General features: G+C 32.4%; 1 protein-coding gene across 5 annotated transcripts in view; it reads right to left on the bottom strand.

The window, feature by feature from the left end:
- The window catches only part of LOC123566289 (zwei Ig domain protein zig-8-like), a 74852-nt gene that overhangs the window by 9676 nt on the left and 40908 nt on the right, over positions 1-24268 (bottom strand). For all 5 annotated transcript variants that reach the window (XR_008372071.1, XM_045360244.2, XM_045360243.2 and 2 more), the window contains exons 3-4: positions 4677-4801; positions 3298-3517 (exon numbers count right to left, since the gene is read on the bottom strand). Coding sequence is in view for 4 of the 5 variants with exons in the window: in XM_045360244.2 (XP_045216179.1) it covers positions 3298-3517; positions 4677-4801 (345 nt within the window). In the remaining variant the exon portion in view is untranslated. The remainder of the gene's footprint in view (positions 1-3297; positions 3518-4676; positions 4802-24268) is intronic.

Consider the following 24268-nt stretch of genomic DNA (forward strand, 5'->3'; position numbering starts at 1 on the left):
TAGAAATAACAAGTATCAGCGGATATGTTTTATATAGAACCGGGAAATAAGGCACGCTAAATGTATTTTCTTAGGAGTTATAGTACTGCCAATTAAATTTGCGAGAGGATACACAGTAGTTTGAAAATTACCCCACTGAGTAGACAACATATTGTTAAACCTGTCAAAGCTATAGTGTAATGATCTGGAAATGAATACAAAATAATTAATTTCCTTTTCTGATTCCCGGCTTTAACATCCCAGCAGTACAATGTATTTAAAGACTACTCCAAGACGGTGCCTTTTCAAAATTTGTTTGTTTTGTCCACATAGTCTATATTTTTAATTTGTCTTTATGTTTCTGTCATACTAACTTTCTTACTTATATTGTTATTTAGATTGTTTAGTGGTTTGAACGTTGCTGTTTCTCTATTTGACACTTACCCTTGTTATTATTTTCAATATACAAAATAACTACTTTCTGCAGCAACGTTTTTTTCCCCTTTTTTTATTATTAAATCAGCAAGCGTTCGTTGCAACATTTAGAGTCTATATATGACTGTCAATGCGAATTGAGTTTCATGATTATTCTAATACGCTCAAAATTTCTGTATCAGTCAGCTGAAAAAATTTACGAAGTAATTCACGTTAAAAAATGGGGATTTCAATAAAGTGATATATATTGCTTATGTCTTTAAGTTTTCGGAATACGGGACGATCATTCAGCTAAAGTAACTTTTTATGATATTTTACCTAATAGTATGTATTGGATTGTATTCTAAATGCAACATGTCATGTTTTATATTGCGTGATACTAAATCATACTGATTTAATAATACGATATCGATTATATAACATTGACCAAATTTAGTGAGTCAATTATCAAAACTTTAATATATTGAAAGTGACATTTCTCAATATAACGTGAACTGTCAGTTGTTGCTTTTGTCGTTCGTAAACATCTCTGTTTGCAAGATATTACGTATTACGCATTATATATAACTAATCATATTTGGTTAGTCAAATATTAATGATTATTCTGTAGAAATTAACATTTCCCTGTCGCCTATATCTGAGGTGAATTTGAGTTGTTGCTTTGTTGTTCATGGACGACTCATAAAATGACACAAAAATGAAATTATTGTGCAGTGCACAATTATATGAAATGCAGATAATAGACTTCCCTGTATTTACTTAAATAAGACAGGCAAATGTTAATTATGTAAAATGACTATAGCAGAAACGTCTTCTACATGGCCTGATTCTATAGTGAAATGTGCTGTTTTCATATGAACTAATCAATTTTGTCCGTGCTTTCACCACATCTGTCATATAGTATTTTTTCTAATGTAGAAGTTTCGTGTGCGAGGTCTCCTGATACTGTGAGTTATTTCGCAGCACTGACGTATGCTGTTTGACATATCGATATTGCTAACACTTAAGTTGCTCAAATATATCAGCTAAATAGAAACAATATTATATCCTTGGCGGATCACCAAAACGAGTACCAACTCTCTAACTCAAATTTACCCCGAACTGGATATTTGGCTCTCCGACCTCAAGGATTAGTGAAGCATACGCCTTTTGAAGGAAAATATTTGCAGTAATTTGAAATTAAATCCAATTAGCCGACATTATACCTATATTGATTTTCTTTTGATTATCAGTGAAATGGCGGCATTGCTTGCAGTCATTAACAGATGGATTTTATTACTTATAGCGCATGGTTCTTTCGATAAACTCCGCCAAACATCTCTGTTAGAGTTCTACATTGATTTGAACAGGTGTGTTTCAACAGCTTTGAACATGCAAATATTGCAAGTCATTCGCCTGTATATACCACACTATGAAGCAAACATCTTTGCTCTTAATCTCTACTGATATCAGCCTTTATTATACCTCACTTTGTCTACAATGGTAAAATCCCATTACCCGAAAATGAGATATTTTGACTGTCAGAAACATTTTTAATCTTTTTAACACGTGACCAAGCGAAAGTGACTGTCAGGTCATGTGACCGCGCTGATATTTTGAATGTCATATAAGGGCAAATAACTACTTCAGTTTTTTAGCCATATGATTGCCTCCCTTGTACAGAATATCATATTGTAATGATAATGATGTCGCTGTTCAATGTGTACACAACTGATTACCGCGCTAAAGATGAAACTACTGAATTAAATGAATCAAAAACATATTTATTTTTTTTGTGTTTAGTTTTGTTCGGTATAATAAAATAAATACCATATGGCAGCGTGTGTGACATTGATATTGTCAACCCTTGGAACAGAATGTCACCACTCGGCTTTCACCTCGGTTGACATTCTGTCCTCGGGTTGACAATATCAATGTCACGCACGCTGCCATATGGTATTTATATAATATCTATGTATAAACTTATAATGACTGTTTTACATATGTCCTATGTGTGTAAAGTCGGAGCTGTAAAACAAAATTTGATAAAGACAAAAACAGTTTCCTTACAATTTGAACGAAACGGAATCGCAAATTTTGCTTTTCTGTGTACTTTTGATTACTTAACAAACTGAAAATAATTAAAATTCAAACATTCTTCCTGTGTACAAAGTTGACTGGGAGTTTTGTCCGTTTATTACTAACAGTAGTCCACAAAGGTTTCAATTTGGACACATTTCGAAGAAACGGAACGAAAATCTATTGAAGTCATACATCGTTTTACTACTGAATCCGATACTGAATTACATAGTACTCCGAGAATGTCTTTTAGTTATTCAATTGTCATTTTCTTGTTTATCAATAATTGTACTCTAAAGTAAAAACTGAAGGTGAAATCTCTGCTCTAGCCGATCTGCATTTATTCGTTTTCCGAGAAAAACTCCATAATTCTTATATGATGAAGCAATACAGTTGACTTACGGAAGGTCGGTGGTTCTACCCAGGTGCCCGCTCGTGATAAATAATGCACGGAGCGACATGGGATCTCCCTCCACCATCAAAGCCGGAAAATTGCCATATGACTTATAATTGTGTCGGTGCAACATAAAACATAATCAAAACAAAAATAAATGGTACAAATTTTTCCTTGCTTCTAATTTTTGCATACTTAATATGTTTTATTGACACCAAGCGACATTACTAAAATATTTCGTGATGTTTTTAGTCGTAGCATTTGTTAACAAGTAAACTATTTTGTAAATTTTGCTAAGCTAAGCTAAGATTTTAGGCAATATACCCTGCATTCATATGTCATTATTATGCCGACAAAAGACTCAAAATGTACGTACTTTTTCATTGAACAGAACGGCATATAGTGTCATTTACACAAAAAGGTCTACTTACTAAGAACATTAAGGGCAACATAATGTGTGTAGATGCCCGTTGAGCTTATCTGACATTCATATACACCAGCGTGTTTTGGCTGTACGTTTTTAATGAGTAAATTCCATTTACTTTCACCGGGGGATATGTCAACCTGATTGATGCTTATCTCAGTTGCAGGTGTAAAAGTTGCTGTCCCTAATGTCAATGGATTCTCCTCGGAGGCTTTCCTCCACACCACCTGGTTTATAATAAAACATTATTAGAGTCATGATATAAAATTCGACTAACTAGATAAGTACTTTATTCAAAATTAGGTTTTAAAAGAATAATACACAATCACACGGACAGAGGCAAAACACCAGTCTGCTAGTAGGGTTTTTTTGGTTGCGTTCTATGCTTCCTAAGGATCGTTTTTATAGATTTTATCTATTTACACAACAGCAGTCTTTACGTGCCGATTGAAAAAAAAATGTCCCCGTAGTTTAACTCAGTGTTATTATATTTTCTGGTCCTTTAGGAGTGCATTCGATTGTACTATTATACCGCTTAAGCCGGCGCTAGTGGTCGTGGAACCGTTGCACATTTCATTACCTCTCATGACCCAGTCAATAATAGTCTGCTATTGTTATGCTTCAGGTTTGTTTTATGTTTCCACAGTGTTCTCCTATGTATTTTATGCGAGGCGCTTTAACTAACTCTTTAACCCCTATGATTTTCTGCATGATGAGATATTTCTCTGCCAGATAAACCCCTTACGCACGTAACAGTAACCACAGGAATACACTGTAATTTAAAACACAAATATGTTCCATCATGGACACGAGAAATATGACTCAGTACAAATATCAAGAGAGGGATTTAAGAGCTAGTTGCCAGGGATGTCGCAACCTGTTCACTTTTAAAGAATGTAGTGACAAACTATACAAGGAAAGAACACTAAACATGCAGTATGTCTGAGAAAAATACGACCAGAAACTCTTGCAATAAAATCGTACTGTTTGAGTAACGACTTCAACATGATTTTATTATATTTAGTTAATTAAGTGCGTTATTGGTTTGTATTAATTAGAATATTAATTTAGAAATGTGCAAATTTATGTAAATGCATGTGATTTCAGTATTATTTTACGTTTACATGTCATTGGTTTATTTTTAATTTTATGAACGTAGCTGCATATAAGATGTAAATTAACATTAATTGTGCAGGATGTTGTAGACTAATAAAGCAAAGTTTAAATGCAAAAAGGTAAATAGTAAGTAGAGTTTCCTCGCAAAAGGAAAGTTTTCTTAGAACGTGATCTCAAGTTTTTGTTTTATTTCACTGTTTTTGTCACTTAATTAAAAGTTCTTTTAAATTATCTTAATCATGGGAATCTTCCTTTCGTATGTCCACTTACCATTCTAGGTCCGAGATTTTGAATGTGACACATTAACTCTGCCAGTTCTCCGCGATGCACTGTTACATTTGTCGGTGTCCGCAGAAATCGTGGAATGGTTTGACGTGTTGTAATGGCAGAGGTAACTGAAAATAAATCAAGCAGTTCCTTATAAACCAATTTCTTTGTCATTTGTGATGTTCTTAGGAACCAAACACGTTCACAAAAGGTACAATACATGAAACAGTTATATATGTTGTGAAGTAGGGCAACAACAACAATTCATTGCAAAGGGTATCCGAAATATTTTTGCTGCTGTTGCTTCTATGTAAGGTTCACGCCGTCACAATTAAAGTCGTCATAAGGTCAGTTTCTAGCTGTTAATTGTAGGAGATGTCTCAATATACCTCTCCCGGTGGGCATCCGGGTAGAGGCAAGTTTTGGTTGAATGACTTTATCACATATCAACCTGAGGAGAAATAGAACAGCCACAGATGGGGTGGCAAGTGCATAGTAGTCAGCAAAATTTATTTTGACACTCTTGGACCTGACGATAAGTTTTATATTTTGACATCAAGATATTTTATATTTTGACATCAAGATATTTTATATTCTGACATCATATAACATGCTGCACCTTTCCTAAAACGCAAAAAAATGAACAATTAATGCATTTAAAGCCATACACTTCCATATCTGAAGAGAGACAGAAGGCATATGGATATTTCCATCTGTTTGATCCTTATAAATTGTGCGAATTAAACCCTTACATGGATCAACGTTGCCTAAAATATGTTTGATATTAACAAAACCCAATGAATATGTTAATTCCTGTATAACAATTGACAGTTTAACAAAATTTAGTTCCATTCTTGTCGATTTCTCAAATTCCTTGATAATGATTAAACTATAATGCATGCAGACATAGTTGTTACGCAATTTATGTTCATACGAAACTGTTTCTTTGTACCATTTGCTAGACATTACATATATTGCACTCTTTTTTAATTTTCAATTTAGATTGAATATTGCACCAGTATATATTTTCTGAACAGTTGTTGATTTACAAGTACATCGATTCATTTTATTGTGTGTTGCTTACGTCATAACTTGACAACACTTAATGTGAGGATAGCATGATCGGAGACAATAAAACCAAAAAAAAAAAAACATTCTGCTAGTCTCTTTATTGTGTAGTCTTTTCCTTGCATCTTTTATGCATTATTTATAAACAGCTTTTTTGAAGAAGTAAGAAAACATGTTAAAATATCTATTAGGCTACTGTGTTATTGTTTATTTAATTCTCCTTACATACAGCGAGAAATCGTCCTGCATAATATCTATTGTTACTTATTATATCTACGATAGATTTTGTGCACTAGTGAGACAGAATAAGGCTCATCCTTTCCAATGAAAAGTAAAACTTTGATGTCACAGAGAAAATCAAAATTTATAATTTATCACCTAGTTTGTGACACTGACTGACAAAAAGAATAAAATAGTGCCTATATTGAAACTATTAAAAACCAGCTTGTAATTTATTGCAGTTACAAGCAACAAGATCTGGAGCAAGGTATTGGTTCGCATGTTTATATTACCAGTAATAGCTATTGATTAAGAAATGATAATGATTCTTCTTAAAACTTTTAAAAGAAATGTACATTACTTTAGATGTAGGTCAGAAAGCTTTAAAAGTCTATCTTTAAGACATCACCTGCCACTGTAGGCATTGGTCCAAGCACTGGCTGTAAATCACAGACATGTCACAAGCAAGCTGGGTTAAATGAATACATTTAACATCTTTTAAATTAGCGGAAATATTGAAAACAAAAACGTTTTTATTTTTACTAGTATTATGTGCTATTTTTGATCAAATGCAAAACCTTTGTAAAGCATCCACATAATTAATTGAATGAATATATCAGTCATATTTGTAGACAGCTTGTAGTTTACTGAATTTGACTTATTACATTTTGATTGTCAACGAAGCGTCTTTACTTTCTGTGACACTGATTATTAATAATACAATCATGAATATGTAAAATACCTAATGAATACGTAATCGCCTTCATATCTGGGTTAATCTAAATGTGCAATTCAAAACGCACTGTCAAAACAATGGAATGTGTCAATATCATTCCCTAAAGGGCATAGCCATTTATTTACATGTATCAGCATATGATATATTTTACTAGATTATAACAATATTTTAGTTGTATATAGTTACTATTTTCTGCCAAAACAAATTTTAAACTAGAAACATGGAAAATCGACGAAACCAAGTTTTCAAACTTTGCATCACACCAACAGGTTTTGTATAAATAAAGGATTCTGTTCTATTATACGCATTGCACTGCTACCTAAAAGCAAAGATTGCTGATAATATGTGTACCAAAACTAACGATATTGAGCATAAACCATATTTCTATTTTAAGTAACGGTGATCCAAAATACAATCCAAATCCAGTCCCTGATATAGGCTTGCTATACATCAAATCTTGCGACAGCAAGTCAATCCTGAGTGAAAAAGTCTATCTTTTGTAATTATTACCTTTTGACCTTACCCCAATGACATTAAAGTGGCTTTTTTATCACAAAAAAAGGTTCAGCACTCAGTGGGACCAAGACCTATTGGAAGATTTGGCCTAATGCTCTTGATCACTGCACAACGGTGGAATTTTCTAAGTATGCAGATTAATTAAGTTATGCTGACCTTGAACTTGACCTCAGTGATCCCATATACAATCTCGATCTTGGTTTTTCTATACGCCATCTTTTGGCCAAGTTAAATTTCAATACACCAAAACAAACGTTATTCAGTGGAAACCCTTTTTGTTCTAATTCCAGCAACAATCAACTTAACCTTGACTCTAGTGACCTCATACCTCATATGCAATCAAGAAGTGCGTATCTATACAAATTACCTATATACAACGTTTCATTTGAATCAGTCATTCCTAACTCAAGTTATTGTGCGGAAATCAAGAGTTGTCACCACCAATCCGCCCGACATACGCAATCTAATAACCAGCTTTTTGGAAAATCTGGTTGATCAACGAAAATAATATTGTCAATATTTTGTCGTTCAAATCAAAATATGCCTATATGACATTATTACAACAGCGTGTCTTGCACTAAGATTTGAAAGTAATATTCATTACATCTAATACCATTGTACTGGTAAGTTTTATTTATTGAATAATATTTGACGTCATACACCGTCTCTGTCGATATACTTGAAAAGCAATCTAGTAAATATCGTAAAATGTGTAAAATAACGACAGAATCTAATTATATGTCTGGCATAGAACTCACAATGGAAACTGTTTAACAAAGTGACCTCAGTATACGTTAAACATTGGACGCTTTTTGAGTGTGCCCGTAACAGTTTACATTTTCTGCAGTGGTAAAATACAATTTGCATGCATCTAAAACAAATAATATTATGCACAAATTTAGTGACTAAATTGATTGCATAAATTCAGAAATACTTATATTTATTGAAGTGTAAATTTTAGCACATTTTTTTTCTAAAATATAATGCGATGTTACCAAATAATCTATTTTCAATTATTATTAATGTAATTTGTGGAATTGATTATTTTACACTTACAGATGATGAATAATAAATTGGTATTTCAGTTAGTCCGTTATTTCTGGTGGCGGAACTATTTGAGTACAGAAAAAACCCTCGAATGAGCAGATTTATTTTAGCAACTTCATATTTGCATTTGAAATAAATGATATACAAATGTAGACGCTTTTGAATTAAGTAACAAAATAATTGTTCACGGACGAAATAATGTTTTTAGAAATGCCTCGGAAAGATTGTAATTGTGCTCAATAGTTGGTGTAGATTTGTTGAATGTTGCGAAATCAATGATTTAGAAGATATTTTATACTCGCCTTTATGGTATAACCACCGTTTCAGAATAAAAACAGAATATTCAGAAAACTGGTACCGGAAAAACATCATATATATTATAGATTTACTCGACAATAATGGGAATTTTTATAACTTAGAAGATCTTAAAACCATTTACTCGGTAAGAGGAACTTTTATAGATTTGCATCGTGTTCTTTCAAACATACCAATTGAATGGAAAAATATAATAAGGCAAAACGCAAATGAGGTTGTTAAATATAAGACAAACATGTTTTTGAATCCGTATTTAAAAAATGTAATAAAAGATAAAAAAGGTAGTAGTATTTTTTACGATACAATTACAAATACAAAGAGTGTCGTGGTACCAAACAAATGGGTACAATCAATGGGGATTTCCGATGACGAATTTAAAGATGATTGCAAAAACTTAAAGACAATAAAAGAAATAAAGTTAAAAGATTTTCAATTCAAGATAAATCATCATATTCTTACTACAAACTCATTTTTACATCTCATACATAAAATAGATAATAATTTATGCTCTTACTGCAAAAACGAGCGGGAAACAATAGAACATATCTTTTTTTCATGTCCAATTATTTATAATTTTATAGTAAGCATCAAACAGTGGATGAGAAGTGAGTGTGAAATAGATTTGAATATACAAGAAAAACAATTTCTTTTCTCATTTGTTAACGATAACTCTAAAGGAAGCTTTATTTCTTTATTGCTTAAGTATTACATCTTTAAATCAAAATTTAAAGAAAATTGTATACAACTTCTAAATACTCCATCGTTTGTTTTATACTTAAAACAAAAATTCATAACAATGAAGTATATCGCCAAGATAAACAACGATCTTCATAACTTTGAGGAAAACTGGTCAATTTTGTTACAAAAACTTGATATATGATTACTAACCATTACCCTGATTAAGAGAAAGAAATAATAATATCCATTATTGACAAAAAGTTAGATTTAAAATCCAGTGATAGTAGGAAAAGGGCAGCACTTTTTTTCCAGTTTTTTTTTTCCAGTTTTTTTTTTTCGCTTGTATTTCTGTCAGTTTTTTTTTTCTTCCATTGTCTTTCTTGAGGTCCGTTTATTATCTTAAATTAGAAATATCATCAACTGTTTTTATAATTTATTTCCTTTTTTACATCAAAAGCATCATACATTCATCACAAAATTGTTTTTATGTGCCAGAAAAGATACAATTAGTGAATATCATCAACTGTTTGTAAATATGGTATTATGTATGGTACTGTGTATGCATGTAGTAACGTTTATTATTTATCTAAATATTTGAATGTATTGAATATTGTAAGGTTAATAGGTGGATGGTTCTCCGACCCCTATTATACCGGTTACGGAGATAATAAACGGGGTTACCTACAAGGGGCCTCAAAAAAAAAAAAAAAAAAAAAAAGATTGTAAAACGATGTTTTACAAAGAGCTTTAGTTTCAATATAAACAAAGCCTGTTTCGTTATTAACAAAAAAGTATTTACACGTGAGCCATAGAGCATGTTCGCGAGTTTCAAAGTTTCTTACACGATGTTTCGCACTTTTCAAAGTTATGGCAATATAAACATTTACCATGAAGTCAGAATTCACTTACAGTCATCAGACTACTCCAGTCATATGCCCTGACAACAGGATACTTGGTATTTTCCTAATCTATTTGTCTAAAGTGTTATGATGACAATAAAGATTAAGAAGCAATCCCATTGCATTTCAAATGACTATACCAGAAAACATGTCTCGGGTAGGTACATGAATTTCGAGTTATTTATATTTTTGCAGTAAATATCAAATTGTGTAAATGTACATAAAAGGCGAGATATTGTGCAAAGCAACGTATACTATCAATGTCAGTTTTAATCAGTCGTTGAATAGTTGACAATAATTGAAACAACCGTGTACACTAATCGTGAACATACGAATAAGACAAATTAAACAGCACCGTTATTCTCATTGTGTTGAGACAAATGTTCATATTTTATGGCATATATTAAAATCAAATTGTTTCTTGTTGCCATTAGATCGCGTACTTAAAAAGTTAAGTCATTTTTGTCATGAAAACATATATAATTAATTACTTTAATTCAAAGAGTGTCAATATCTTGCATTTATTCTACTCCCATCCGTTCGTTTGTCAGTTGCTTGTACATGATGAAGATATGTTGTCATGCACTATATCGTCAACTTTGACAGAAACTACGACATAAATGACATACATGTATTAAATGTACAAACGCAACGCCTCGTTGAAAACAAAAACAATTCAATAAATGAGTCAAACATGATAGACACTTGGATCTAAGAGATCAGTTATATATCAGTGTTCAATTTAGACTGTTACACGTTTGCTGTTGCTAATGCAAAGGTCTGGGAAAAGCAGGAACATTCTAAAACATTTAGATATCTCAGTTTATTTCACTATTTGCAAGCCTTTGGTCAGAACAGTTGTTTCTAAATAAAGCAAATCAGGATTGGGGGCATCACCAAGCTTTAGCTGTTACGATCAATATCTTTCTTAACTAACAGTGTTTTCATGTCGTGTCTGAGTACCTCTAAACAATATCTGAATTATTGTGAAAGACAAGAAATGTTGTTTGACAAGGAAAACACGCTATATTTCCATCAATTTACACGACACAACATGGATTTTGTAGATGCTTTAGATCCCGAATTATTTACTTATGATATAGACATTATCCCAAAAATGTATTATATAATTATATCATTTAGTCCATACCAAATATTACATTAAAAGATACAGAATTTCTATGTTTTTTTTTTTTAATAAACAACTGTTGACCTTAAGAAATTGTGTCATTGGTTTAATACATGTACTTTTATTTCATATCGTTGTGGATATTGAAATATTACGTTTAAGACGAGATGCCGGGAGGCATTAAACAAAAGCAAGAACAAGCATTGCAGATATACGGTGCCAAATATTATGCAGGTATTGCTAACAATATCTCAAAAACTTTTATCACAATAGCTATAAAATATTTCAAATTTTCGAGAATACAGATAAAATGAATTTCAGACCTGATTACAATATTGCATCCAATTTGAGAGTTGATCGCCAGCCAAATCTTTTGCTTATATATAAAAGGTTTATGTTTACCTAATGCATAATGAAGGATATCGGTGCACTATTAATATGACACTGAAATTGTGATACGAATTTGAACTCCTGGTATATTTCAGTTAAAATGAATTGTTTTTGTGGAAGAAAGTGCACGTTTGTTAAATATTAATTATAATAATATATCCGTTTGTATTTCAACGTGTTTTATTCAGTGGTATACAGAACTTTTGCATTAATCACTATTTGTATAACATATTTTCGTAGTCAGTAACGATTACAATGATGCCTATCAAAGCTGTATGGCTTAGCTTAGCTCTTCATGTTACACAAGGATTTTATTTGTAATAACGAAAGCAATACCGCTCAGTATCTACAGAAGTAAATTATTTTGGTTTGGCACATTGAACCTAATTACTACATTTGTGTATCAATTTCGAATGAAAATACTCCGTTTTTGGCCCAGAATCATTGTCTATGAAAGGTCTGTATGTATACTTAGAACTAAATGTAACAAACAAAATCTTATATGAAGCAGTGAATTAAATCATAGTAATACAAGCTAGGTTACGATACAACTTATTTTGTTGTTAATTTCATTAGGTCAATGCTTCTCTAACAACAGCAGTGTTTTCAAATGACCGATTAATGAAGGATGTTTTCTTATAATACAATGCTTTTTGCTGCATTTATAGTTCAGAGAAAATTATTTCTGAAATATTGCAAATTGCCACTGATTAATACTATCGTCCTTGTTATTTCTTAACCAAGTACAGTGAACTCATAAATATTGGTAGGGGATTTGTATTCGTGGATTTCGTGTTTGCATCATTCTGCGAAATTACATCCCAACGATAGTATAATTCCTACTGTTCTATTTTTAAAAGTGAAAATGCACTAAGTCATATCCTTCGGAAATAACCACTTTGACACAAACCACGACATGTCAAGCACATGAAATTTAATGATTTCACATAATCTAGTTTTCAAGCCATGAGTTTAATGTATGCAAAAAGGTGATAATTAATTGAACTTAAAGTCGCATCAGTACATGCAGTACCATAAGATTGGGCGTTGGCTAGGACAACAGTACGATAGTACGATGTAAATGTAATTAAGAAAAGGTACGATGACATAGATACAATACTACGATGATGATGTGGCGATGTTACGGAAGCACGACGACGAGCACATGATATTATTTCGTGCTAACGTATCACCATTATATTGAGATCGTCTTGTTATATTATCAACATCGTTATACCCTGTTGTCTTGACATCGTATGTACCTAACGTGAGACGTCCATAGTACATACGTATCATATTAATAATGTCATCGTCTTCCTGTTTGACGTAAACAACATCTTTTAGAAATGAACATCATCCAACACAAGTTAGTACAGCACAATATAGTTTTATCTAATAAAAGTCAAGACAATTTTTTGGTATATATTTTGGTACTACAAAGAGAACGTTTAGCTGGACAGACGAAGTCTTTGATAAAGATCGTTCGTGTCGAGTTCAACTGCAAGCATTGCACTAAATTAAGCACGTGCTGATAAGTATATGACTCATAAGTGCATTGAATATTTAAATTTCAAAATTTACCAGACTGTATGAACACACAACACTTATCAATATGGAGTAATGAAAATGTACGTTTTGCATATATTCTTTGTATCAGGATATTTGTTTAAGTTCGCATAATAAGGTATTTAGAAATATACAGTAAGTTTCGAAATGTGTTTATACGAAATTACTAATTTCATTATGGTCTATTCCAAAACGAAGGAAACAAAGAACGAGCCAATGTTTAAGCACCAATATCTTTCCATAATAAAAAACAACAGGAAAAGCCACGTTCCAAAATTCGCAGCCTCCCAAATTGTGTGGACGCGCACACGACCAACACACAAAGCAAACACACCAGTCCAAAGTCTCGTACACTTCAATATACTATTGCATCTTAATAAAACAAGTTTATTTTGGTTCATTGTAAGTATGAAAGAACTAAACTAAAGATGATGAACACAACACACATTAACCAAGAACTAAAAACTTCAATTATGATATAATCCTCTTACTATTACATCCAGCGACAATTCAATTTATTGGCATTCTTATGTTTTTAATGATATTAAACACATGCTGTTTTAAGTGGATGCTAGAAGTGTGTCTGAAAGTCTTGAAATGTTTAGTTTACGTTCTTATTATCAACAAGTTATATCTCTGTGCAGTTTCTTTCTAAATGTTTAAACATATCCTTATATACTTATATAAAACAAAACAGTAATAACGCAGAGGCTTCGTACTAGTTCCATCTCAGCCAAAATGTCTTGACGAGTATCGGATGCATCATTCTAACAAAGCTAATATCACTCTTTTATCATATCAACTTCTATGTACTTGATTTTGGTAAAACCATTCATATTGATTGAGGACATTGAGAGGAAATACCATATCTAACCAACTGGAACTGTTTGAACAAATTTGGAAGAAGGCAATCAAAGGAGCATCCTGCGTAAGTTTCATTAACTTTCATCAAAGAGTTTCAGAGGATATGCCGTTTAAAGAGAACAGTAAATGGATGGGCAGTGATCACAATTAGTTCATCTAAAGCATAAAAATACTCAGTTGAGCTCATGAAACTCATAAATAGTATTAAAATGTTTTAGACAATTTACATGTTGCAAACTGCGGACATAATTTAGATGAATCTAAATAATTTTGATAGGGGGTCATGCAAAGAATAATTCTGCGAAATTATTTCAAAATCAAACAAGAAGTCTCCCACAGGAAGATTTGTTACTTTCAGCTATATTCACAAAAGATTCACCACATGTTTTTGACGAATCAACGTAACTAGAAAACACTTTTTTGTGTGAAAGATGAGATTTTCAAACCATCATTTGTGTGTTATTTTTAAATTGGACAAAATCTTTCTGCCGAAATAATTTTTAAGATTTCCTCTATTTATAAGAAGAAGAAGAATCCTTATTATGTATGAAATCTTACAAGATCTGTGAGCACAGCATGAACAATACATGTATCCAGTTTATATCAAAATCAAAATCACGGCAAGATGTGTATAGGGAAAATTTGCCACGCCACCTAGCGGCTATGTTTTTTTTAATTATCTGAAAAGTCTTAGGAGACTTTTTCGTGTCCGAAAAAATAAAATTGTCAAATCTTCTCAAATTCATTAGTATCGTATGTGCCTACAAGCATGTGAATAAGATAAAACATTTGTAAGTCAGATTATTTCCATATAAAACAGGATTCATACTACAACATTACAAAATTGTTATTGTCCACTCAAGAAATTTCTTAATCGGAATCCTAACAGCTCTAAAACACGAAAGAAATAAATAAGTTCAACTATTGCAAATTGTGCACCTCCAAACATAATAGTCAATGATCTATTAACGAACAACAATCAGTTGCAGCAAAAAGAAACACATGGTTATGAAGTAACAATCTAACTCCCAAACAATCATGTTGTTATGTTTGAAATTTTGTATATTAAATAGATACAGTAAATTGTAAAATGGACGACTTTGTATATTTCTGGCACGAGAGGTCTTCTAGGAAATTATTTTAACATCAAAATTAATGCTAGATGCTACTAAATTAGTTATTACTTATATTGATTATATTCACTGACGTCATTTGAACCGAAACCCATGCTATTAAAATTATTTGATCTTTTCCTCAACGAAACAAGGCATGTCGCTGCTTTTAAGAGATGATAAACGCAGATACTTAATTCATTCCTAAACAATTAGCAGTTTTTGATAATCGGCACTACAGTAACGATGTCTTAAGAAAAAAACGCACAATAATGGAATTGCCTCCTCACTTATACATGCAAGTAGGCCCTTAATCTTAAAACAATACGTGAGTTATTGCTTCAATAAAAAGCGACAACTACTTCGAAATGAATTAACTAATGTATTATATTTGATCTGCAAGGGTTTGTTTAGTAATTTGATAGATAATGTTACATCATTATACGATTATCTCTTGTACAACTACCTCTCTCAGTAGTAGAGTAAATAGCTGTGACGCCAATCATGTGTTCGCCATAAGGCACTGATATGCTATTGTCTCCTTGTACTTCATTTCAGCGCAATACCTATTGCAACAAAACACAAGTGTCGCATATACCGGATATGCTGCTATTAACGAAGTTTCAATCGAAATGATGGTTCGGATAATCTATTAGGTGGACTTCTTGGCTAAATTATGTTTGACAGCAATACATTTGTCTGAAAATTATGTACTGCTTTGTTAAGTCCGCTATGTATTGTCAAGGTTTGTAAGTATTGAGCAAAAGACTATGTAAATGCGTGTAGGTGCATTTTTATTTGAAAACAGAGCTAGCTTTCTATCATAGATCGATGAAATAGTAACGTTAAACTCAACTTTCTTATATTTGCAAAACAGTAGGAAATACGTTCTGCAAAACGCAACCGGCATTCATTATGCTGAAACTATACGGGCATATCATTGCTATATAAAGTATTCCTATATGTTGTAAATGTCTCAATCTGTGTAACATATAACGGCCTGTATTCTGATGGAAAACTTAAATTGAATTTATTTTCTCATTTGTCCTCAGACATTTGGAGGTCCTTTTCAGTATTGTGATTTCATTTGTTAAAAAGCAAGAGCTAATTTATAAGTCATCTCTTAATATTTGAAGAAAGAAATATTATACATAACTGAATCAGGAATAAAAACAAAATAATAAAAATACGGAAAACGTTTCTGAAACTCTCGTATTTCGTTAACATCGTCTGCTGTTTGCTTTTCAAAAAAAAAAATCAAACCTTCCATTTCACTGTCAAGAATATGAAAGGCAATAATGGTACATCAAACGATATTTAAACGGAGAAAATGCATAAGTTTGGTTTATTGTCTTATCGATCAGAATATATTTAACTTTAAGCGAATATAATCACATTATAGTCTTCTGTAAAACGTTTGTTAATTTTACCCTTGTGGGTGGCGTTATTGACGTTTTCCAACAACGCAATGTCTCGTCAGAAAGGTAATTTAGAAAAACATCTAGTAGGAGCACCATGTTCACAAATTTAGAGTGATGTTGAATCAAAATACAGAACCAATACCTTCCTATAAAGATATTTTCCATGTCTGGTCTGCAAAAGTATTAGACTTAAAATGTACTGATGAAATGAGCAGTCTGCTCATAACGAAAGTACTTCCATCAGACACCACATATTATTGGCAACCGAGAGAGCTGTCTGTAAATTCACATTTACTTCATGTCATCTAAAGTCAGTACAAATTTGTGTGTTTACCACCAAATGTTTTACTTAATGTTATGATCAAGATTTTCTTGCATTATACATTCTTCCCTATAATAGGAGCTGTAAATTGCAGAGGAATTGAGAATAGATTACTTTGGTAGCAAATTGCCAACTCTTCACAATTAAATGATATATAATTATAACTATAAATCCTTTGGGAGATACAAATATTGACTGTTATGTAGAGGTTGCTGTTCTGAAGAGGTAAATTTGATGGTATATTTCAGCTCAGGGAAATTTTGATGATGTTGTTATTGAGAGGTTTTTGCTTAAGAAAGGGTCGCTCTGGAGAGGTTGTACTGTATGTTAAAAGCGTGTTCTTTATTAGAGTATAACCACTGTACATCATGTCAGTCTGTAGAAACAGATGTTCAAGATTTAATTCATTGTCTAGGACAAACGTATTTAAAATACGTTATGTATTTCGCATGTAAATAGCTGCTTAATATGTTTTTGTTTGTATCAATGATAGCTGCTTATGTTTTTGTTTGTATCACTGTTATCCATTGTATATTGCGCAATAATCTAGTAATAGTAGCTGGTAGTATCGCGGTTTATAGTTTAATTCAGAAATCTTTTTAACAGATCAAACTCTACTCAAAAGCAGCGCACCATGTTTTCTCAACAAAGTATATATCCTACAAAAAAATATCCTTCCAACATATTTTCTGTGACAAAGGTATTGCTGTAACGGAAGTTATGGCTCATATGTTTATGATTGGAATGCAGGTTTCAGATACAACGAACTTCGGAAAGATGTGCCTGGTCTTGAAAGACAAATAAAAACCAATATTTCTTGTGTGTTTTTGATAAGATAATAATGTGATAATATTTTAAAATATATAGCGTCAGCACAAATGTGAACAAACTTATACAAAGACAAAACAGAGTCCCCTGAAAACCACAGGTTAGTCTCAGATAGTGAAGCGTAGTTTAACTAGCGTAGAGAGGTACAATACACGTTTTGAGCCTCGCAAGCTTGACTGAGTATAGTAAATGCTGTTGCATAGTATAAGTATTATTTGTTTCTTATAACAAGAAAAAACTTAATGCTTTTCTGCAAATCGACATGTCTTATTGACCTCTTTTGCAAGGACATACTGATAAGAAATGGATGCAATCGAGGTACGATTCAAGGAGAATAAAATGCATACGTTTAACTTTAAATAAACAACGCAGATGCATGTAAAACATTGATTTGCATAAAACAAGCTGGATCTCATATTAGATCGTCCAAAAGTAGAACACGTGTGATTTGGTTACTGATACAAGTCAAAACGTTATTAAAACACTACAGATAAGTCATTCATGAAAACTTTTAAGCTTATAAATCGATTCAAAGTAATATCATGAAGTCATTTTGAAAAAAAGGTACTTTGGTAAATTTGGTAAATCTAAAATGTAAGCGTTCTTTCGTATTATCAGCTATCATTATTAGTATCATTTACACATGTCTGCGTTTTAAAAGTCCGAGTTTGAGAATTATATGTTACTGTTATTTTACCCTAATATTTTGAAATATGTCTAAGCTAAAACGCAGTATGTAAATGTTTCATACATACAAGCAATCACGGAAGATGCAAGAAAAGTTGAATGTTCTATCAAATTGTTCGACTGTGCCTTACATAAAGACATTAGGGACAACTCTGGTTGTACTAACATATCCATTGCAAGGAAGTCACCATAGCAAAGAAACGCAAATTAAACAACAATAACAAAAATAAACAACAGATATACACAGCTGCCAGTGAGTGAAAGTGAACAAAAAGTATGTGTCTTTTTAGCATAGCTATCAGCAAAATCAGTTTTGTCTCTGTCACTGTGCAACTACGATACCATGAAAAATGAATTTTTATTATTGCGGCAAAAGTTTTAAAGAATCGAATCGTTCACAAAATAAATGTCACTAGTATGTTTTGAAAATTCTCAATAACATCCACCCTGTGTGTTTAGTCTGTAAATAACCACAAGCTTTTTGACATATCTCAATTAATTTGACAGATGATATACATGTAAAATTTACATTGATATTTAAGTTTGTAATTGATACACGATTGTGTGTCATCTTTATAACCACGATGATGTTACACGAGAGTCTATTGATAAGCCCAAAAAGTAATTAAATGGTATTTGTTCCATTTAAGCAGAAAAGCCTCAATCCTTTCAGAGGTAGATTGATTTGGGGTTTATGCTTAATATATGAATAAAATTCAAAGGAAGGAGCGATGGATAGTATGAGATACATTGCATGACACATCAATTCTATTTCCCTTTGACAAATGCATGTAAAGATCACAAAGCGAACATATCTGAAAAACTCCTTTTAACAGGTATGAATCAAACACAAGTCATTTGTGTCCGTCTAACATCGACTACGAGCATATACAGGAAGTGCCTTTGGACTGCTGTTTTAGCAAATTATTTTATTTTCTAGATAATGTTGTCAGATGCAAGTTACTCATAAGAATCCATGCACACATAACATGTTTGCTGCAAATTACCAACTGATGACTGAACATAAAAAATCGTGTGAAACAAATAGATATTTTTGAAAGAAAACAAGCGTTGAAAACAACTGGAAGCTTTAGTGAAAATCATAACCTAGAAAAAAATAGATCATAACAAAAAATCGTGACACCAACTCTTGTTTTTCTACAAATACCAAACTGAACTTTTCTTATCGGGCAAATACCTTCTGCATTTCATGTTTGCCTTGTATCGGTAAGGTAGACCAATATTTACAATTCCTATTTTTTTAAGAAAGTAAATATAGTGCTAGGAATTTATAACCCAGACAATAATGATTAATTCTTCAAAAGATCAATGAACGTTCTACTTTTATTATTAAATAGCATTTTAAAAAATGTATAACAAAACGAACAGGTATTGCCAATTGCCAGGGCTAAATGTTTTCCGTAAAAGTTTGAAAATAATGCTTGCTATACTTATCGAAATGAATGAAGAAACATGTAACGTAAAGTAAAACGTTTAACACATGTTTCTTATATTTTCAAAATAGTAGGAAATACGTTCAGCAATATGTAAACGGTATCATTTTCTGCTGAAATTACACGTGCAAAAGTTACTTTTCTATTCTCACCACCTTAAAGTAACATCGTCTGCTGTCTGTTTATCATTATAGCCTGAGATAAAATATAACATATTAAAAAAAGTAATGTCAAAACTCCAATTTCACTGTCGAGAATAAGAAAAGCAATAATGGTGCACAAATGTTGTTTTAAACAGCCATGATAAATCAGTTTGGTTTATTGTCTTATCGATTAGAATATATTCAGCTTTAAGCGGACACAAGAACATTACTTCCCTCTGTAAAACGTTTGTTAATTTTACTCTTGTGGCATTAATGACGTTTTCTTAAACCGCAATATCTCGTCAAAAAGCTAATTTAGAACAAACCTAACAGGAGAACCATGTTCACAAAGTTAGATTAATATTTGAAACATAACACATTGTTAAACTTAAAATAATTCAGAACCAATAGTTTCTTATTAAAATCCTTCCCATGTCTGCTAAAGTATTAGAGTTAACACATTGTACTGATAAAATGCGCAGTCTGCTCATAACGAAAATACTTCCATCAGACACCACATTTGATGGCAACCGAGATAGCTGCCTAAATATTCACATTTACTTCAAGTTTATCTAATGTTAATGTGTTACTTCTGTTTTGATATATTAACTCACATATACATTTTATCTATTTCAAAGTAATACAGCCACTGTTATAATTTGACTAAGTAAGAACGGACACCTACGTTTGGAACTAATGGTGAGGCTGAAGAGATATCGCCTAATTTTTAGTGTAAAAATACACCCATCGTACATCACTTTCTGTATAGTAGGAGTTGTAACTCGCAGAAGCCAAATGTTGGAAAGGTACTCTTTTCTTTCCTGTATGACTAGCCACATTTTTTCATGGTCTCAGGACTAAGTAATATTTATCAAAGACCTCTGTTTTCACAGGTCGTAAATACTTAGATAAAATCAATGTTAACGGATCTCCTAGACGGCATAGATTCGAGAATAGATTGCTTTGGTAGAAAATTGCCATCTCCGTACAAATTAAATGTAATGTAATTCTAACCATAAATCAATTAAAGCTTCTTCTATATTATTTAATTAGAGTGCAACCATTTTACATCATTTCAGACCGTAGAGACGTAGACCCCTCGTTTAAGATTTAACTCATTGTATAGGACTAAAGTATTCAAATTACATAATGTATTTTGTATGTTAATAGCTGCTTTTTTGTTTTTGTTTGTGTCAATGTTATCCATTGTGTAGTCAGCAATCATCCAGAAATCGTAGCTGGTACACTCAAGTTGCAAAGATTAATTCAGAAATCTATTTAACAGAAGACCAGACTCTCATCAATACCAGTGCACCGTGTTTTCTCAACAATAAAGAATATATCCTACAAATCATGACCTACCATCATATTCGCTGTGACAAAGGTAATGCTAAAACGGAATATGGAATTACAGCGCATACTTTATGATCGGAATGCAGGTTTTAGATACAACAAACTTCAGAAAGATTTGCCTTGTCTTGCGGGACAGCTGAAAAACAGAATTCCTTGTGTGTTCCTGATAAGATAATAATTCATCAACACTATTCTAAAGTATATAGCGACAGAACAAAACGTGAACAAAGGTAAAATACAGTTCACTGAAGAGAATTATTTGCATTTCACGTTTTCGTTTCGGGGAGAATCCAAAACTTCTGAAATTAATTACATCTTTCTAATTGTTGTGTAACTCAGAAAAAGAATAGTTTACCAGAAATCGCCAAGTGTCTATACATCAAATTAATGAACAATAACTAAATATTGGTAGTTCTATTAGTCTAGTTATGTTCTGTTCGTGTTACAGAGTGCACGTTAACTCAACTTAATGTACATGAAACTGTTGACTGTAGAACCGAACCTGTACTTAAGATCACATGTAAGCAACGACCGCATTCCTCTGACCGCAACTGGTTTATTTAAGATACGTGAAGAGTAACTGAACTGGTGAAAAGTGCTACAAAATACGTTTCCGAACATGACAAGCTTCACTGAGTACAGTTAATTACGTACTTTCCACATATTACATTGATGTTTATTACAAATACTTAATGTAAATTCGCCAGTCAACATGACCTATTGACAAATGGATGCAATCGAGGTACGATTTAAGGAGAATAAAATGCATATGTTAAACTTTCAAACGGCGCGGATACATGTAAGACGTTTATTTGCATAATGCAAAATAGATCTTGTACACGCCGACCTATTAGATCGCCCAAAAGTATAACACGCGTGATCTGGTTTTTGATGCAAGATGAAAGTCATTTTGAAACTAAGGTATCTAAATACAATTTGTTAAATCCCAAAAGTAAACGTTCTTATCATGTAACAGATGCTTAATTTACACCTCTTTGCATTTAAAAATTTGCGTTTGAGAAATTAATAAGCAACATTTCTTTTTTACCCTAGTAATATTCTAAAATTGGTTTATAGTATATGTTTCAAGAAATTACGGAAGGTACAAGAAAGACTGAATGTTTACTTGACCAGTGAGGGAAAACTCTGATCTTCCCAAAGAATCCAATGCAAAGAAGTCACCATAGGAAAGACACAAACAAACAAACAGATATACAAACGGAAACACAAATGAGTGAACCTGAACAAAAAAGTCAAAAGTTTCAAATTGTAAAATTTAATCTGACTCTTTCCCTGTAAGCCCGCCCGCTTACCTCAGTAGGTAAGAGCGTTGGTCTACGGATCGCGGGGTCGCGAGTTCGATCCTCGGGCGGGGCGTATTTCTCCGTGACTATTTGATAAACGACATTGTGTCTGAAATCATTAGTCCTCCACCTCTGCTTCATGTGGGGAAGTAGGCAGTTACTTGCGGAGAACAGGTTTGTGCTGGTACAGAATCCACGAACACTGGTTAGGTTAACTGCCCGCCGTTATATGACTGAAATACTGTTGAAAAACGGCGTTAAACCAAAAACAAAAAAAAACATTTCCCTGCAAGTATTATTCGTTATAGAGAAAACATACATGTTCTATTCCATGATAGGTATTGTGTAGTTGCTTTTGCGGACATTTCATTTGATTTTGGTAGGTCTTTTCAACGCCAGAATATAACAGTATGCTTGATTTCACTGAATCTGTTAATGAAATCTAATGGAATGTGCGATATGCCTCATGCTTTCTTGCATCGGCGGCTTAAGCGGACCCTAAACATTGAATGGACTCCATGATCTCAACGAATTATAAAGTTAACAACACTGATTAATTCACTTTGATGATGAAATTGATCAGCTATCCCTGCACAAAATGCTTCATTAATCTTCACTGAATAATTAAAATGATGAATGACATATTGCGTGATTAATCAGCAGGTTACAAAGAAGCGGAAACTATCAAATGCTTTGTTTTGGTATCACTTTCTAAACATTCCTTAACTGAATGTAAATGAAAACAGCGCTGCTCTGAGGGGCAATGTCTAGCATGTTATAAATCTGTTTTTTCCCTCAACATTAATTACTGTATGATATTGAATTGGTGTCAGTATTAAATGCCACAAACAAACTAGCTTTTATTTCGATTTTAAAGAAAGACGGATTGCTTTACAACAACAATGACATCGATAACAATGTTAAGCCTTTGGAATTGTTTTCATTATACAAGCATCTCATGTACTGAAATATGAGTTTCTGTAACACCATACGCTGGTTCGTTACTTGTTTGATAGAAATAGTCTACTTAGTTATACAACACGTAAGAGTCAAGTAGTTCAACTGTCATAAAAAGATACAGCGGACAAGAGATACTATAGTAGTACAAACCTAAAATACAAGACAGTGATGGATCTACGCACTACCTTTTCTCAAATAGGTTTCCTTTTTTCTGACAAATGAGTTCAGTCGTATAGATGAAACACATTGATTTGACTTCATCCAATTATGATATATTCCAATAACAGTGACTGCACGTTTATGGTAAAATCATTTAACAACTTTTATGAAAGATATAAATGCAAGATTCCTTTCACTAGTAAAATCAGTTTTTTTATTATGATATAAAAGGATATTGTTTGTCAACAAAGTCAAGGTATCGAAATTTCACTATAATGATACTTTACACAGCACGTGAAAAACATTCCGACGTTTTTATTTACAATATATTTTAATCATGTCACCATACCAATCTTAGTATGTTTAACTCTGGCTACGTTTACTGTACTCATCGCTTACATGGTATATTCTCTTACCTTTATGAA

The sequence above is a fragment of the Mercenaria mercenaria genome, chromosome 8 (genome assembly GCF_021730395.1).
Source record: "Mercenaria mercenaria strain notata chromosome 8, MADL_Memer_1, whole genome shotgun sequence".
In the NCBI taxonomy this organism is placed as follows: domain Eukaryota; kingdom Metazoa; phylum Mollusca; class Bivalvia; order Venerida; family Veneridae; genus Mercenaria; species Mercenaria mercenaria.